Raw genomic sequence first — 19,193 nt, forward strand, 5'->3', positions numbered from 1 at the left:
TAATTGAAAACAATAGAGTGCCCTAGTATCCGCCAGAGATTCAGGTATCCACAGGGAATGGTGATGGTGGTGGTTTTGGAATGTAACCACTGCAGATATGTGCATTATACTGTATAGACCATTCAGAGATAGAATTCATAAGCATTCTGCTTGAACAATCTATATATAGACATGGGACATGATGTCAAACATTATGAAATAAGATGAAGTCTTGGAAGATTATAACACTAGGGTTTTAAACAAATGTTTTTTGCTGATTATGATTTTACACAAGCTTTGTGCTTTTGGCCTATTTTCATTCATAACTATCTAGATTAGACCAGAATTTAAATGTATATAAATAAATAGGAATTTTACATTTTTCAGGTCGAAAGAAGAGTTTTCGTCAGTATCATGTGCAGTTCTTTGGAGATGCTCCAGAACGAGCTTGGGTATTTGAAAAAAGTCTTGTACCATTCAAAGGAGAAGAACAGTTTGAACAGTTATGCCAGGAAAGTGCAAAACATTCCCTTACCAAAGCAGACAAAATGAAGGTAAAAATTGATTATAGGTGCTCCGTGTGTCAGCGTGGTTGGTATATTATCAGATTAAATATACATAATGAAGTGCTGCAAATGATTTGGGGAATACTGAATACCTTATCAAGACTCTTCACACATTTCTTTAAAAAAATCATAGTTCCATGCCAAACTTCAGGTCATTTGCTAATTAGTGTTTTCTTTTGTGAGAGTCTGACCACACAGTCTCTCACACCAGTGAGTGGTCTGAAATTATGTGTTTGTGTGTTACAGCTGTGAAGTTTTGTTTTGTGCTTTTTGATAGTAAAATTATACTCTCCTGTGGCTTAGGTTCAGGCTGATATGACCCTGCTGGAGTTCTGAAATCCTCAAGCAAGATCTTTTTCTCAATCCTACTACCTTCACAGGCATGGCTGGTGGGGACACAAATAGTGTCTTTCCTTTCAGCTCTGGAACTCCTTTCCTCAGGAGGCCAGAATGCCCCTTTCCTTTACTGTATTTCAGCAGCCAATTTTTTTTTTTAAATTTTGACAATCTTTTAAGAACTGAAGGTTTTTCTACAAAGAGATTTTTAGTGGATGCTAGACTAATTGCTCTTTAATCATTTTACTTGTATATTTTAAATTGTTTTTAAATGTTGACATTTTAGTATTAATGTTTTGGTATGTTTTAACTATATTGTATGGATTTTGTGTGGATTATAGGCTACCTTGAGTTCTGATTTTAAGAAAAGGTGGGGTGTAGATGATGATGATGATTTTCACAATTCATGTAGACTTTTTTTGTATTTTTGATCTTGATCAGTTATTCATGTTTAATCAACTCTGGCATTTCTCTACAGATGTTAAAACCTATTTCTGGAAAACTACGTCCACAGTGGGAAATGGGTGTTAAACAAGCAAAAAATGCATTATTATTGACAATGGAAGAACGGAAAGCCAAATATACTTTCATTTATATTAGGGGCAGACCTCTTCTTAATCCTCAAGTAGCAAAGGAAGCAGGTCTTGTTGTTAAAACTTTGGAAGAAATGGATAAAATTTACACAGATGAAGACATTTCTCAGACTTTGAAATCAAAGAAAGGTTATCATATTCCTGCCAAGAGGAGGAGGAAAGCAAAATTGCTTGTAATGACTGAACCTGAAGAAATGGTCAGCCATGCTAAGAATAGCAGTCCTGAAAAAGTCCTTGAAGAGAAAGAAGCCAAAAGAGGCTCAGGCTCTCCCGTCAGTAGGAAAAAGCCTGTTCCATATCTTCCACGAGGCAGAAAAGGAGATGCCGTTTCTCAGTTCTTGGTTTTTTGTCAAAAACACAGAGATGAGGTTTGTGCCTTCAGAACTTGTATTAGGAGTTTAATTTTAATTCTCCATTATATAAATCAATTTTCCTTGTGATAGCATCCCAGAGTTGCCACATGGCTGTAGTATATGAAATTATTTGTCCCTGTAATGCGCAGATTCCCCATAGCCACATTACTTAATTTCCTAGGCTTGTGCACAGAGCAGGGCTCTGATTAAACAGAAGTGCTTCTGCAGTGTCCAGAGTACTAGCAGTTTTTGCACGTTATGACCAAACTAAAGGGGAGACATGGGAAAACTGGCTGACAAAAATTGTAAGTGTAATGTAGGCAAATTAAGATCTTATCCTAAACTCAGCTATCTATTTCACAGATGGCCTGAAAGTTTTGTCTGCTTTGGGCTTTTCACATATGGTATAGGGATAATATTGGGTTTTTCTTGGGAGGCAAATCACTGAGGGATTTAAATTGCAAAACTATTCAGGAAAGGCCCATGCATTGCAAACCCAATTCAGTTAATGCCCCCTGTAACTGCTTGGAAGAAAAACAAAAATGTCTCAGGATATCTTGTTTCAGTGCTTACTCTGGTACCTGTATTAGGATAAAAATATTTCTTTTAACAGAAAAGAAGTATAGGTGATGAAGAGATGCAGTATGTAAAGAGATCCTTTTTGGTCCCTTCTAACATTATATCCCAAGAGCCTCTGCTGCTATTCTGTCTCATTTAATGACTACCAGCAGACATAATATTTCTGTATAGTATTGGTCTTGTTCTGTAGATGACTCCAATCGTATTTGTTTTATGTATTTGTTTGGTATGTGTCTATCTCCCAGAACTGGGTTTTAGGGCAGCTCATCAAACTTAAAACAAATAAAACAGATACATTTAAAATGAATTAAAAACATATTTGAAGCAACTAAACTAGATAAAAACATGTAAAATTAAAACAGGCAAAAATTTAATATGAAATATATATAGTCATCCCTCCTGATTTATGGGGGATCCATTCCAACTCAGTAATACCACGGATATTCAAGCCCCGTTGGTTCAACCAAGCATACAAAAAACCCTGCTTCCTTCCCTCCCACAGAAAATGATTCTTTTTTGCGGAACAGTTGGATACATCCTCTTTCATTCACTATTTTACTACATCTTAATTTATTTCTTATTAAGTACAAAATCTATAAACGTGCCAGTCCAATAAAACACCTTGCTTTAGCAGTCAGACAGTCATCAAAGTTTTTTCCTGAATTTAACCACTTGATCTGTTGTTTATAGCAAATCACTACAAGGGATTAAAAAAAATATTTTCCTTGCTGGTTATGCTCAGAAGAGCTACAGAGGTTATGTGTGGCTTTCTTTGCTTGTCTTGTACCTGTTCTAATACATAGGGGAAGCGAAAGTGAGAGAGACTGGCTCCATTGGGAGTTGCCAACTCAGAGTGCCTTGAATGCTTTGAGGTGAAAAATCGCTTCACAGCAATTTTTGAAAAATGTTCAGATCACTGCATTATCAGACATTTTTTAAAAAGTTTACAATACAGTACAGTATATACAAATGAAAATAGAAAAACAAAACAAAAAAAAGAATTGATTATCAGCCTCTTTGTTATAAAATCCCCACCTAATCCCTCACCCAAATTATTAGTTATAGTAAATACCATCTTAACAGCTATTCAAATATATTCCTCTATTACAACAGAAACAATATGCGGCTATGAAACCTTCAATTACTATATCTCGTGTGTGTGTGTGTGTGTGTGTGTGTGTGTGTGTGTGTTTGCCTATATGTATATTTATATCACAGAAGATTACGTATTTATATAATATTCTTTCTTAAATCTCCACCCCTTAACCGATATATAATAATAATTGCTTGTTTGTGAAGTTGAAGGCCTTCATGGCCGGCATCCATAGTTTTTTGTGGGTTTTTCGGGCTATGTGGCCATGTTCTAGCAGAGTTTCTTCCTGATGTTTCACCAGCAACTGTGGCTGGCATCTTCAGAGAATGTTTGCCTGGAAAGGACTTGGCTATAAATATTGTGTGACCTGATTTGCATGTGTATTGTTTGTTGTCACACCCTGAGGACTGCCATCAGCAACAAACAATACACATGCAAATCACTCCTGCCTTTCCAGGTCACTCACACACACACACACACACACACACACACACACACACACATGCCAAGTCCTTTCCAGGCAAACATTCTCTGAAGATGCCAGCCACAGTTGCTGGCGAAACGTTAGGAAGAAACTCTGCTAGAACATGGCCACATAGCCCGAAAAACCCACAAAAAACAATTGCCTTTTTCACAAAACAAAATAAAGTCTACTAAAAGATAAATCTGTTTAAGTTGTCCATCTATCTTTACAATATTTCATCAGTGGGTCCCAGATCTAGTTTACATCATCAGATCTATCTTTCAATGCCATCGTAATTTTATCCATTTCTACAGTTTCCAGAGACTTATAGAGCCATATATCTACAGAGGGGACTTGTGCGTTTCTCCAAAATTGTGCTAGTGAGATCCTTGCTGTCGTTATTAGATACAATATTGGTTTTATCTTCACTCTTACATCTTTATTATCTACCAAATTTAACAAAAACAGTTCAGGTTCAAAATCGAATTCATTTGAAATATCTTTTGTATAGTCTGGTGAATCTCTTTCCAATTTTTTTTTACTTTGGGGCATGTCCACCACATATGGTAAAAGGATTCCACGTTTTTATTGCACCTTCAACATAGTCCTTTATTAGTGTTATATATTTTACTTAATCTGGAAGGGGTCAAATACCATCTATGATACCATCTTTACCAGGTTTTCTTTTATATCCATACATAGAGAGAATTTTAAATCTTTCCCCCAGGCCCTTTCCCATTTTTCCAAGTTTATTGTATGTCCAATATTTTTTGCCCAGCTAACCATACAAGGTTTGATTGTTTCCATTTCTAATTCTAATTTAAGACAGAGTTTATATAGTTTTGAAATAAGCCCTTTTCTCTTTCCTTTAGAAATAATTCCATCTAACTCTGTCTCTTCCAAACTGAATCCTGTTTGTTTATTGTCTACTTTATATTGTTCAACCAATTGGTAATAAGAAAACCATTGTAATTTAATTCCTTTCCCTTCTAATTCTTCTTTTGTTTTAATTATTCTTTTTCCGTTTTCTGTTTTCAGAATTTCTTTATACCTTAACCAACCTCTGCCTTATACATAAATTCTTTTAAATAATGCTTTGTGTGGGGATACCCAGTCTGGGATGGTTCTGTATATTTTTTTCTTTATAGATTTTCCATACTTTCAGTAATGATTTCCTAATTATATGATCGTTAAAAATTTTGTTCTGGGCCACCTTCCCATACCATAAATATCAGACATTTTTTAAAAATATGATCCAAATAGTATGCCCAGATTAGGGAACTGAAACTGAGAAATACATGAGCCTTTAAGGTTATCCTCAGAGTACTGAGATTTGTATCAGTTTATATTTTGCCTGTAGTGGGGGGAAAAGCTTCTTAGTACTGTACTACTTGAACTGTACCCGCTTCAAAGTCTTTTGTACTGATACATAGTAGAAGAACTATGGGAAGCAGAGTGGCGGGGGGGGGGCTTTAAAATTGGGTTTGGGTTTGAGGAAACTTTTCAGGCAAATCAAAATATGTTTCAGGCAAAGTTAATGCAGCTGTTAAACTTTTGTGTTCTCACATAATACTAAACTATGATATTTTCAGATTATAATAATAAACTGCAGTGAATGTTGTCTTCCAAGCACCCTCCTGTGCTCTCCAGTATGACCACAAAGAGATTTAAAAAAAGCTTTCACTTCTTTTTTATGTCAGTGACAGTTTAGCATGATGTCCATAGCCTAGACTGGTTAATTATAATTATAGTTTCTTGAAATAAACCAGCTTTAAGACATAATCAAGATTAATCATAGTTTCTCTAGGTTTGGATGTCTTTTGAGGTTACTTTTAATCCAAAATGGGAGCAAGAATTTCTAATTTTTTTCAGAAAGGTGTTTGACACCAAAGATAACTGTTGTAGTTCCAAAACATGATTTGGACTGACATCTGAAAGCAGCCAATGGTGCCTCATGGTAGACAAGGAGAATCTTAAGTTTCTGTCAAAGGTTTTTGTTTTTTAATTTGGTAGAGAGAACTCCTGTAGTAAAAAAAATTTTTTTAGGATATCGAATGGTTGAATGCACAAAATACTTGATTTAATTGTAATAAGATGCTCCTGTAATAATAATCATGTGATGAGATTTGTATAATGCATCTTTAGTGAATTTCTGAATTCTCAAAATTGCTCACCCTATTGGATGCAAATCAGAGGTGGATAAAGTATGGCCTGCAGGCCATATTCTGCCCCATTCGTTTTGTTTTGGGTCCCAAGGACCCCAACTCTCCATTTTCATTTTTGGGTGTTTGTGAAAAATCACCCCAAATAGTAAAAAAAAAAAAACCCTGTGAAATGGCTTGGAACCTACCCCACTCACCAATACAGTAGTTAAATCCTTGGGGAAAAAATAGCTGTGGCTCCAGATAAATCCCCGAAGTGAAGTGTTGTCACTCCTAGGTTGTTGGAGAGGTCCATGTATGGCAGCAGGAGTTGGGATTAAAATTAGCACCCTGGGCAGATTCCCAAGTTTAATGTAAAGTATGGATTGTTTTGTATGGGCTATCTTTTGGCTTACACTATTTTGTACATATTTCCTGTTGAGTTGTCTTAGGTTCTCAATGTTATCTGTATGAGTGACTTGGTGTGAACCTCACTTGGTAAGAAATTCTTAATCATGGAACAACCAGTGTACAAGTATGTTAAATGTCAACTCTCCCATCTCCAGGAATTTTTGAGGTCTGGGCCCCCTCACAGGGGCTGTGAAAAGTGGTAATTCAGGGTTATGTTTATACTTTCAAAAGGCCTAAATGAAGAAATAAAAAGTATATCATTTGATGGTAGGTATTATTATTATTATTAAACTTTATTTATACAGCACTGTAAATTTAAACAGCGCTCTACATACAATTAAAAAATCGATACAAATGAAACCTGCCAGTGGCATACATTCTATATGATAATAAAAAAGGTATAGGGGAAGAACTGTTGGAGAATATTTTAAATTAATTATTGTAGAACTGCTGTATGCCTTTTAGAGAATATTAAAACACTTCTACTAAAACATTTGAAAGTTATGTGTAAGAATGGTTTTATATTAACATTTTAATAAGCCATTTTGTACTTTTAATGTAGTATTTATTAACTGATGTAAAGTCACATAAATTTCCTTTATAGAGACCAAATTATTGTTAAAATTTAAATACAAGTTGCAGTTACAGTTTTCATGATCTTTACTTTTGGAATCAAGGTAGAATATCCCATATTGTCCATCCTGTATGCACACCACTGCATCTTGCAGTTTAAAGTATGTTGATTAGGGACTTAAGAAAAATTGTTTTTCTTTAAAAAAAAATAAAGGAGCCAATTAAGGTAGTTTGAAAACCAGTTCCCTTCCTTATCCTTCTTACTATAATATATTTATTGTAATCAGGTACTGCAATGTTAAAAGAAGAACAGACAACTTTGTCAAAACTAGGTTCCATTTTTGTGTCTTGTATTTTTGCTCCCCCCTCCCAAAAGGAGAAGAAAAAAAAAAGAAAAGAAAGAAAGAAAGAAAAGAGTAAGGAATAGCAAATTGTAAGTGATTGGACAGCCACTTCCAGATTTGGGTTTTTTTTTGGGGGGGGGCGTTATTGAAGTGAGGATCAGAAATGTGCTGTTCATACCTCAAAAAGATACAGTCTTTCTTCCTAAAGGCCTCTTATGACCAGCAAAATCTAATTTTTGTTGGTTGTTTTTTCCAGCAGTGGGGCCACACAAACACAACACACAATTCTTTGGGAGTTAGGTGTGCTCTGTATGCCACACTTTGCCCACCCCAGGTTTCAAAGTTGCATTTATTTTCCTTTTTCATTGAAGACCCCCTGATCAGAAATAACTACCAACCAGTCTCCTTATTACCATTCTTGAGCAGAGTGATCGAGAGAGCAGTGGCCTTCCAACTCCAAGCTGTCTTGGATGAAACCGATTACAGTGCGCCCGCGCCATACGCGGCCTTGAGCATACGCACTCAAGCCACGGGGCAGAAGGGGCGGCGCATCCCATTCAATTGTTTCCAATGGGGCTCGAGCATAGGCGGAATTCGCCTTACGCGGAGGGATCCAGAACGGATCCCCCGTGTAAGGCGAGGACGGACTGTATCTGGACCCATTTCAAACTGGCTTCAGGGCGGGTTATGGAGTTGAGACAGCCACGGTCGCCTTAGTCAATGATCTCCGTCAACGGGAAGTGTGACCCTGTCGGTGCTCTTTGAAATCTCAGCGGCCTTCGATACCATAGACCATGGTATCCTTCTGGAATGCCTGAGGGAATTAGGTATTGGGGGCACTGCGCTCCAGTGGTTCCGCTCCAACCTCTCGGGCAGATTCCAGATGGTGAGGCTGGGGGACAGCTGCTCTCGCAAAAGAGAGCTGACATCTGGCATCCCTCAGGGCGTCGTTCTGTCCCCCATGCTGTTTAACATTTACATGAAGCCGCTGGATGAGATCAACTGGAGACATGGGGCAAGGTGTTATCAGTATGCTGATGACACCCAGATTTATCTCTCTGTCTCCGACTGACACAGTGACTAAGGATGGCATCTCTCCTCTGGACGCCTGCCTAGGGTCAGTAATGAGTTGGATGAGGGAAAACAAACTCAGATTGAATCCAGAGAAAACAGAGGTACTCGTGATAGGTACCCCAAGCCCAGGCAGGGAAATTTGCCACCCAGTCCTGGACAGGGTCACACTTCCCCTAAAGGACAAAGTTTGCAGTTTGGGAGTACTCCTGGATTCATCTCTACAGTTATCATCTCAAGTAGATGCGATGGCCAAGAGTGCTTGGTACCAGCTTCGGCTGATACGCCAACTGCGCCCCTACTTGGACCAAAAGGACCTTGAAACTGGTACATGCACTGGTAATCTCTCGTTTAGACTTCTGCAATGTCCTCTACGTGGGTCTACCTTTGTACCAAGTTCGGAAGCTTCAGCTAGTACAAAATGCAGCAGCCAGATTGGTCACCGGAACTTCCAGGTCAGACCACATAACACCTGTATTAAAATCTCTACACTGGCTACCAATTAGCTTCCGGGCGCATTACAAAGTGTTGGTTATCACCTTTAAAGCCCTATATGGCTTGGTCCCGAGTTACTTGAGGGAACGCCTCTCCCGGTACAATCCGCCTCGCACTCTCAGAACAATCTACTAGCTCATACAAGAGTCAGACTAGTAACTGTTTCCCAAAGAGCATTCACAGCTATAACTCCCATGCTCTGGAACAATCTTCCAGAAGAGATCAGACTGATTCTAACTTTAGATGCCTTCAAGAAGGCACTAAAAACACATCTCTTCCGGCAAGGATACCCCCCTGATCTTCTATAAGATCTGAAGAAAACTTCACCTCAGGAAAAATCAAGATAATTTTATCGCAGGATGTATTGTGGTTTTAATATTGGACTATCCCATTTAGATATATGGTTTTAAATTGTTTTTAAATTGTAATGTTAGATATTTTATTGTCTGAAATACTGTTGTAATCCCGCTTCAATCCGTCGGGAGAGGCGGGAAAATAGAAATAAAACATTATTGTTATTATTATTATTATTACCCAATGTAACATGAGTGGCGGATATGAGTGCATTAGCAGAATTTTTCATTTGTGTAAGCAGTAGTGCATTTGTGGTCTCTAAATATGTTACTGGTTGTGCAACCAGTTCTGCAGCCATTCCATTGGATTTCCTCTATGGCTGTAGTGTAGACTGAAGTATTTGTGAAAACATAATGTTCTGTCTTACCAGAAAGACACCACAGAATACTGACCTTTATAATTAATACATAGTGCATAGTACATAGTACATAGTACTAATACATGGCATAATACATAGCATTTATGTGATGATTTCAAGTGGTCAGAACTGTTCCAGTGCACCAATAATGCTATTTTTTATTTGTTTCTGTGAGGAAGTAGACTGCAGTCTATGAAAGCTCATACTGCCGACTTCTTTCTTTCAGTTAGTCTCAAAGATGCTACATACTGATTCTATAGACTAACATGGCTATATCTTTGAATTGACTTTCACCAAAGTTGCTGCATTATGTGCCTCTAGATTGTGCCTATATTGCAGGTGGATGACAATTGGGGATGGGTCAGTTTGATCAAGGCAACTTAAATTCATGGCAGAGACTAGACTCAAACCTCACAGTTTAGTTTGTTATCCTGTATTGGCTCATGTTTTTTCTATATTAATAAGTGTATAAGTGACACATTATATTTATTACTGTTTATTAACCTATAGGGACAGGTTATATTTATTAAATAATTAATTTACTTCAGTTTTATTAAAAATAAACTTAACACTGATTTACATAGTATGCATGAAGTGTGATGAAACAGCTTAGTCCAGATTAATAACGTTTTATAGCCTCTTAGTATGTGTTCACCAATTACTATAGGTGTATAGACACCCTAACCAGACTTTTGTGCATCCCATAACATAAGTGAAGATTTCTTCATCTCATTCTTGAAGAATTTTAGAAATAAAACATTACTTTTAGCTAAATATATACATATATATATTAATATTTGAACAAGTATTATGTTTGCTCAGGTGATTACTGAACATCCAGAGGCCTCAGCTGATGAAATTGAAGAGCTGCTGGAATCACAGTGGAACATGCTTAGTGAAAAACAGAAAGCACGCTATAACACAAAATTTGGCATAGTGACCTCTCCCAAATCTGAAGAAGACACTGGTAAACGTAAAACTGTGCTAGTATACTCTAAGTTTAATACATGTAGTGATATTAACTAATTACACAGTGAATCTTGTGGAGAGAGCAGTCTTTTTCCACTCCTGATTTTGGTGTGTTGTGTTGATAGCAGTGAATGTAGTCTTTACAATAAAAGTCAATAATATTTCAATTTCTTGGTGATTGTTCCACAAAATTTCTCTATGTAAACTTAATGTTTAGATATTGCTGGTTTCTCATTCCCTTTCTGCCTACAAGCAGCTGCCATTCCTATTATTGTCAGTTAAGGGAGAATGATGAAAATGTGGTCAATTAAATCCAGCTTTTGAATTTAAATATTAATGTAATTATAGTTCTTAAAATTATTGTGTAGTTTGTAATTCCATTTTTCTTTGTTTATAATAATTGAGAGTGGTGGCATATCTAAATATTAGAAATGTGTTTCCAAATAATAAATTACTTATTGACTATTTCTAATGAAATAGTGATAGAGACTGTAAAGAATTGGCTAGATTCCTCTCTTGATAAATACATTGTTTCCTATCCTGATACGTGATGGTAAAAATTAACTGGAATAGTTAATATACTAGAGAAATGAAGGAAGTAATATTTATCATTTTCTGTAGCAGTAGTTCCTATAGTAGCAGAAATAGCAGCAGCAGCAATTACAATAAAATATGTATTTAGTATAATAATTTTGTTGGTTTATTACAAACTGTTTAAGCCATCGGGTTGCTGCTTTGGGCAATGAGAGGAATGATTGTGTGTTTGCCAGGTTTGTCAGTTTTGGAAAAATGTATAAAAAGTGCAGTCAGTTTTGTTATCTCTGTGTGAAATAACATTTTGTAGGGAAGTTAACAGCTTTGTTTCAGTGTGTAAAATACTTGGATGTAAGTTTTAAAAACAACAGTACACAACATTCTATGTCTCTCAAGGTTCATCACAGAAGAATGTGGGAGAGACCAAACGTAAAGTGTTTCAAGCATCACCTAAGAGGAGATCAAGATCCAGAAGTAATTGAAACCTGTGCTGTGTACTTTTGATTCATTATAAGTAATATTTAAGTGTGGCTTTTCTAAGACTGCTTGCAAAACATCATTTTTTTTACATTCAATTGTTTTTGTTTTGTTTTGTTTTTTGACTTTAGAATTTTCATGGAGCCTTAATGAAATACTTGAGTGCTGTAGTACTGAATTTTGTCCAACTTTAGGATAATTTAATTTCTCAAACTAATTAAAATGTATATTTCTTTCTTCATATCTATACAATATGTCTCTCATATTTGGGTATACTTTTATACCATCATTGTATGCCAATATAGATTCTATCAGTCATTTCTCAGACAAGATCAAGATATATCATCAATGTTGGCTTCAGTATGTTTCACGATGCTAGTTGACATCACTGAATATCATCTGTAGCTTTTTAATGAAACCATTTGTTCATAAAATAACAATATATAGTCTGAAAACAATGTAATTGTTACTAAAGAATAGAATTGCTACTAAAGAATAGAGTAGTCCTAACTAAAGAATATCAATTGAATCAATGAAGTTTACATAGACATTGATATTATATTTTCATTGATTCCACGAGTGTCCTCCAGTTGGGATCATCAATTAGATTTAGACTTGAAACCCAAGGGAAGCAGCTGATACCTGAGTAACTTGGATGCTATCCTCTAGCTTTTTGGGTGGATGGGTGAGTGGAATATGTGTATAGCAAAGTAGAAGAGCTGTTAAATTACAATGTGTAAATTAGCTGTTGGTCTTCTCTTTTAAAGCCTGTAATATGGAATTTGATTGCATTCAATTGGCCCTGTCCCTCATATGTAAAAATACAAATGTTTAACACACTTCTTCATGGTCTTTGTTTTTTAAGGCTTTGATTGACATAATACATTAAAATTGAGATTTTTTTGCATTTGTTCAAAATAAATCTACATACCACATACATTACTGTATACCTCTCAAACCAAGCAGAGAAATGATATATGTCACAATAATGATCTTATAAGGCAGAGGTAACTTAATAATGCCCCAGAGACTTCGGATTATGGATTCATTATTAAAACAATTGAACCATGTCTTTTATTTACAGTTGAGGTATTTGAACTGTAAAACCTATTTTATCAAGAGTCTGTAAACCCCAGGTTTATAAAACCTATTAAAATGTATTAGAGTAGTTATGTTACTAAAACAGTTCAAGAAAATTTCTAAGTAAGCTTTAGATCTTTTTCATGTAAGTTTCCCCCCATCCCCTGCTCCAAGGTAACTTACATGGAAATAAAAGGAAACCAATAAAGAGGACAAAGAAACACACAGAAGATTTTGAAGTTGAGGAAGCACCTAGGAAAAAGCTCAGGATGGATAAAAAGAATTATCAGAAGGTAATTATGCCATTGGCTTGTTTGGGTACATTGTAGCAGGACAACACTTGGTTATTACCCTGATGACTGCAGCAAATTAATTATGGATGGTTAGCGAGTGCATTTTTAAAAAACATTGAAGCTTGAGATTCAAGTAAAACATCTTGTATGTTGCCATAAATCTCCGAGTCTGTATTGTTTTAAACTACTTATATGAATGGAAGAGCCATATAAGCTGAGAGAGGGAAAATATAATAGATTGCATTGTGGGAAGTGATTCCCCCCCCCCCATGCTTAACTGACAGTAGCAGTCATTACACTAGTTCTCTTTTCATCTCTTACTAAAAGTATCTGGTGGCCAACATGTCTCACAGTATGGAAAGGAGAAGAAATGTCATTCTTAAAAGTCCTGGATGTCCTGGAATGATTGACATACAAAAGTGAGAAACAGGTAGTACTGCTATGGTAGCATGTTAATAAATTGACTTGCAGAAGCAATACCATATACAGAACATCTCCTTTTTGTTCTGATGTCTTTAACAATCATAATAGATGCAGAAACAAGTAATTTATACTACTGTTAAACCTGGAACATTGGGTTTCAAGGCTGGATCAGTGCACTAGGTGACTATAAAATATTTATTCCTGCATATTGGCTGTAAGATTGAATTTGTGTGTTCATGCTTCCTTGTCTTTTTAATCTGGTCCTCCTCTCCCTGTGTTGTTAAGTTCCAGTTCTACAAGCTAAGCTTAATTTTGTATTCAGGAATGGGGACTTAAAGCCTTATTTTCATGTATAACATCTTAAAGATGTAGTACAGATAACATCAAAGAAAAAATGTACAAGAAATATTTTGAACTGCCTGCAAAAGATTTTTTTTATCTGTAATGACATGGCCAATATATAGGTCATTTTAAAAAGCAGTTTTGAGCATTAACCATGCTTCCCTCAAATTGCCTTTAGTTTTTTTTATAATTTGGGGTTGCATACTGTGTGGCCTTCCATGATAACGAAATGCAGTTCCCATCAATCCTCATTAATTACACTGCCTGGGATTGATGGGAATTGCAATCTATCAATACCTGGAGCATTGAAAAATTCCCATCTCTTGGTATAATTCAATATCATAAAATAATGTGCACTGAAGTCTGGCAGAACTGTTTGTGCCACACTGGTGTACATTATGTTGCTTAATCTGTGAGTGAACTTACTCAGAGGGTTGCCTTGATTCTCTGCTTGCAGCTGTTTTCAAACTTCTGTTAGTAACACACACCCACACACACACACACACCATATTTTGAATTTATGTACATTTTGTTGCTCTTATTTAAGAACAAAATTTGAAAAAATTATTCAAGGAAATAATTCTTCTGATTGCTCTTTTGTTAAGTCAAGCTTGTGTAAGGAATTTGAGATTTCAGATTTAATCAAGTTTTTATACTTTGAGTACATCACTCAGTATATTTAAGGCTTGGTCCAGTCATTCTGTTTCATGTGTAAGAATGCAGGGAATCTTTTCATTTGGACCTGGAGAATGGGTTCCCACCACCATTGCTTCAAGTCATTGGCAGTGCAAGGAAGACTTCAGGAAATAATTATCCCTCATTTTTTTGGAGATGTAGGGGGCCATAGGTCCCCCCCCCACTTAATCATCAGTAGTTGCAAGTGTATCCAAAGAATCTCTTGGTTATTTTATTTTAACTTCAGATAATCTTAATCTTTCTGAAATGCAAAGCATTTAGACCTGAATGTCTCTTGCCTTGGTGGTTGAACAGAATGCTGATGATTGGAAGCCTCTTATACTAGTCAACAATTTGAGCAAGAGAAGGATTCGTAGAGACTCTATGATTAATTAATACAATTGGACTTTGTTATCCATGGGTGGCCGGATGCACACACTGCTATTGGGGGCAACAGGGCTTGCCATCCACAGATGGTTAAATCTGCGGATGTCAAGCCTGCAGATAACGAGGCCCCAGTGTATCCCACCTTTTCCCCAATTGTGATTTGCCACGTAAGACAAAATAATTATTAGCTAAATAATGTCAAGAAAATACTGCTTCAAATGTTCTGTATTTTGGCACCTTTGGTAAGTATTTTGGATTCTCTTATGGGAAACAGCTGATTCTGCATGTTAAGGGTCCCCCTAGTCAGAGAAACTAAAAAATAGAATAACTTGATTACACTTTGCTTTTCTGTGAAGGAGGGAGACCAACTATGTTAAATAGAGCTAACTTTTCACTAGAGTCATGAGGTGACCTGGAGCAGTAGGATTAACCTGGTATCTGCCAGTCTTCCTATACCTCTCCCATTGAGTCCCTGAAGGATATTGACATTTTAAGGGGCCCAACCCTTAAAAGCTGTTGCAGTTGTAACATTCTTAGTCTTTTTTTCTCAATAGCTTGAGAAGGTAAGGGCAAGACAACAGTTCTTTCTCTGAGACAGTATCAAGTAAGCAGGACCTCACCACAGAGAGACAATTGTTTCCGACATGAATCTCCATAATATCTGACCAGGCTTATTTACATGTTGCATATAGAGCATTATAATCTTCCTGTCAGGACAGTATTATGGCCGGCATTTACATACTCTTGGTCTTTTTCCAATCTTCAGTCAGTTAACCTAATAATGAATATTCCATGTCAGACTAAGATCCGATTGAAGAGTGGCGGACTGGAAAATCCCACTGGCACAGTTCTCCTGTATTGCTCTGTTTGTCATCACATAACCAGAGAATGTTCTTACACAAATGCATAATCTAATCGTACAGCAAGGCGGTAGATGCCTGCAAGTGCAAGCACCAGGAAAGTCAAGCCATTCTCACTGTGAACCCTTGCTCAAGCAGTTTGCCCCATAGAATCCTTAAGTTTCGCTCTCCTTATGTGAGGTCCATTCTAGTTGTTAGTTCTTAAGAGTATTTGAAATCACTATAACACTGTTGTGAGTCTTATTATGTGTTACTCGTACTTCCATAAATGGCTTTAAAATAGATTATTGTTTCACTTATTAGAATCTTAACTTCACTGACAAAACCATATCAGTGAACTGGGCCTTTCCATTACAACATTGTGTCTCCCTTTTCTGTCCACTATATCTGTCATAGATTTGTTTTTGTTTTTTTAAAAAGATATTTGTCTAGTAACAGATGCCCTGAAATAATTGCCAGATTTATCCAGATTAGGTGTTTTTAAATTTTTTATTTCATTTCATTTTCCTTTTTTTCTTTTTCTTTTTCTTTTTCCTTTTCTTTTTGAAACAGAGGGAGACATGCAGTGACAAAACAGCAAAAACAAACTCTTCTAAGGTCACAGAAACCTCTTCACAAAAGAACCAGTCAGGTAATGTTCCCCTCCCTGCCTAAGTTTTGATTTATCATTTTGAATTATTCCCATTATAAATTCAGTTTGTTTAAAGGTGCTAGATATATTTTAAATTGAAAACAATGGCAGTATATGAATGCCAGTGTGAGTTGCATTTTTCCTGTATTTCTGTAGTTAGTCAATATCTCCTTATATTTATACAATTAGTAATATTCAATTCAACAGAGAAATGAGGGAGGAGCAGGACATAGGGAATAAGCCTGTGAAATCTGAAGTCTCTAATACCCTTGTCTAACAACATGAACTGGGACATACCAACTCAAACATAAACCCACTGAGTTCACTGGGACTTATTCCAGGTAGGTGAGTGTAGAATAGAAGCGCAAGAAACGAAGATTGGCATTCTGGTGTGGTAAGTTTTTAACCTCAGAACTACTTGTCCCAATTTGTTTTGTTCTGTTTTTTTAAAGAAAACTTCTGACTGCTGCATTTTTAAAATAAAAGCTAATCTTTTCCAAGCACCTTTGGGTGAAAAATTAAAATTCTTGTAAGCAAAATGAACAGTATATAGAATAATATATGATATATGCTGTCTCAAGATTCGTATAATGCACATAATAATAAACTAAGAAATGATTTACCTCAAATGTTTTTAATTGTTATCAAAATATTTTGATCTTACAAATCAGTAATGTGGGTGTCTAAAACACTAAAATGATCCCTACACATGTGAATGCATGTTTTTTATGGACTTCAAGGAGATTTCTTCAAGGAGAAGACACTAGAATTCCAATTTCATTTTGTAAACAAATGCTTTTGCCACAACAACAGGTCTATCAGATGCATGTAAGCCACTGAAGAAGCGAAATCGGGCTTCAGCAGAAGAATCTTCGCATCTTGCTTATAGCAAAAGTTCATCTCCTTCAACTTCCTTAACTGAGAATGAGGTAAAAATATTAATGAATGATGCTTTTCATATAAATCACCCCAACACAACTGTATGTGTGACTTCAACAAAACAAAATAGCATATTCTTTAAAAATAGAACCAGATGCAACAAGATTCAGTAAGCATCGTTCTACTCTAGTTCACTTTCCTGCTATATATCTTTCTTTAGCTTTTGACACATGTTAAGCAGAGTGATAGAGGGAAGGAAATGGTGGTGAATAAGTGACCCTGCCATGTATTTAGGGAGCTGTGCAAACTACTCTTTCCTCTTTTTCAGTTACCTGAATGTGTGTACGTGTACTGTGTAAAACGAGCAGTCAAACACGATTAGTTTAATCTATTTTAAAAGCCATTTTTATTCTCCGGACAATTGCAAAGAACCTCAGTATAGTATGAGGGGAGCAAATTGCAGATTGGAAATGATGGCCATTCCAGCATGGGCAAGCCAAAGAAAAGTGAGTGAGGCTCATATAATCTTAATAATTTGTACATTTTTTTAACCAAGTGCCAGGGTTAATAATTCAGATTACCTTATAATATAAATAAATAAGCAATTTATGTTCAACTGAAGTGTGTAACTAATCTTCAGTAATGTGAGCACAGTTTGCATGTACGAAAATAGCTTATTTAAGTGAAGCATGGAACCAGCCATTTATTACTTAATACTTCATATGATTATATACAGTGGTACCCGGGATACGAAATACCCCGGTACGAAATTTCCGGGATACAAAAATCCATAGGAAATAATGTTCGGTTACGAATTTTTTTTCGGGTACGAAAAAAATTTTGGTGCTTTTTTCGGCTTTTTCGCACGAAATCGTGGCTTTTCCCCTTAGCCATGGCATTCGGCTTGCGATGATTTTCGAGGTTCGAAAGCGGCGGCGAACGAATTAATTCGTACCGGCACCACGTAGAACAATGAGAAAATAGCTGGGGAATCCACTTCTAGGGTGTCATTTCAGCTGAATCTGGAACAATACTAGGTGCCTTCCAGTATTTGGATTAAATTTTCCATCCGCCTTAGAACATGGCCATTGGTAGGATTACAGGGTTATAGTCCAGAACTTCTGGAAGGCATTAGATTACCTACTATATTCTAGAGACCTGAAATAAAAGGTTTGACCTCACCCCATTATAGTGTACATGCCTTCTTTATGGATTGGAGAACAAAAACTAGAAGTATGTCTTCCATGTGGCACCAATTGAAACTGCATTTCATCTAAAGACACAGAACTTTCCAGAGGTACCAGTTACTCCGTGGAGACACAACACATTACACAGTGGCTATAGAGAAGGATTTCTTGTGTGAATCCAACTGTAGAATAAATGGATGCTGTTTGGTTTAAAATCTGTGAGATACCCTTGAATTCAGTCAGAAGGGGTTTTAGTTATTCACTACCTGATTCAACATCAGTGGGTGCCTTATTAATCCTGATGGACCATTCCGATGTGGTTTTGGTTCTACTTGGCTTAGCTCTTTCTTTACTTATCCAACTCATTCTCTGTTGACTTTGCACATTCCTGGAGTTGAATGCAGATGAAGCAACACAAACTAGATAACTGTAGCAGGGATTAGTTGGGAGGGGGGTTTCAGGGGTCCGGACCCTCCCTTCCAGGGAGAAAAGATGCTTGTTGGAGGTGCACGCGTACAGCCCCAAACAAATGGCGGGGAGAGCACCAGTTTGCTCTCTGCTGGCTTCAGGAGGAGCAGAAGTGGCGCTCTCCCCAATGTTTGTTTGGGGCTGTGCATGTGCACGCTCCAAGCACCCTTTTCTCTCCCCGGCCCTGGTAAGCGAGGGAGCGCAAGTGCCGCCCCTAAACTTTTTGGGGGCTGAGGGGGAGGGAGCCAAAAGCCGTGGAGGAGAGGGAGGGAGGACAAG

The 19,193-nt window shown here is 36.7% G+C and overlaps 1 protein-coding gene across 8 annotated transcripts in view; it reads left to right on the forward strand.

Annotated features, from left to right (window-relative positions):
* Positions 1-19,193, forward strand: part of NSD2 (nuclear receptor binding SET domain protein 2) — a 162,426-nt gene that overhangs the window by 52,412 nt on the left and 90,821 nt on the right. For 7 of the 8 annotated variants that reach the window (XM_042457077.1, XM_042457081.1, XM_042457079.1 and 4 more), the window contains exons 4-10: positions 367-533; positions 1,360-1,842; positions 10,532-10,676; positions 11,609-11,686; positions 12,944-13,062; positions 16,302-16,380; positions 17,194-17,309. In XM_042457077.1, the coding sequence (XP_042313011.1) occupies positions 367-533; positions 1,360-1,842; positions 10,532-10,676; positions 11,609-11,686; positions 12,944-13,062; positions 16,302-16,380; positions 17,194-17,309 (1,187 nt within the window). Of the gene's footprint in view, positions 1-366; positions 534-1,359; positions 1,843-10,531; positions 10,677-11,608; positions 11,687-12,943; positions 13,063-16,301; positions 16,381-16,587; positions 17,310-19,193 lie in introns of those variants that run through there. The other variant, XM_042457082.1, reaches the window with a different exon arrangement.

Source organism: Sceloporus undulatus, chromosome 3 (genome assembly GCF_019175285.1).
Source record: "Sceloporus undulatus isolate JIND9_A2432 ecotype Alabama chromosome 3, SceUnd_v1.1, whole genome shotgun sequence".
NCBI classification, from domain to species: Eukaryota; Metazoa; Chordata; class Lepidosauria; order Squamata; family Phrynosomatidae; genus Sceloporus; species Sceloporus undulatus.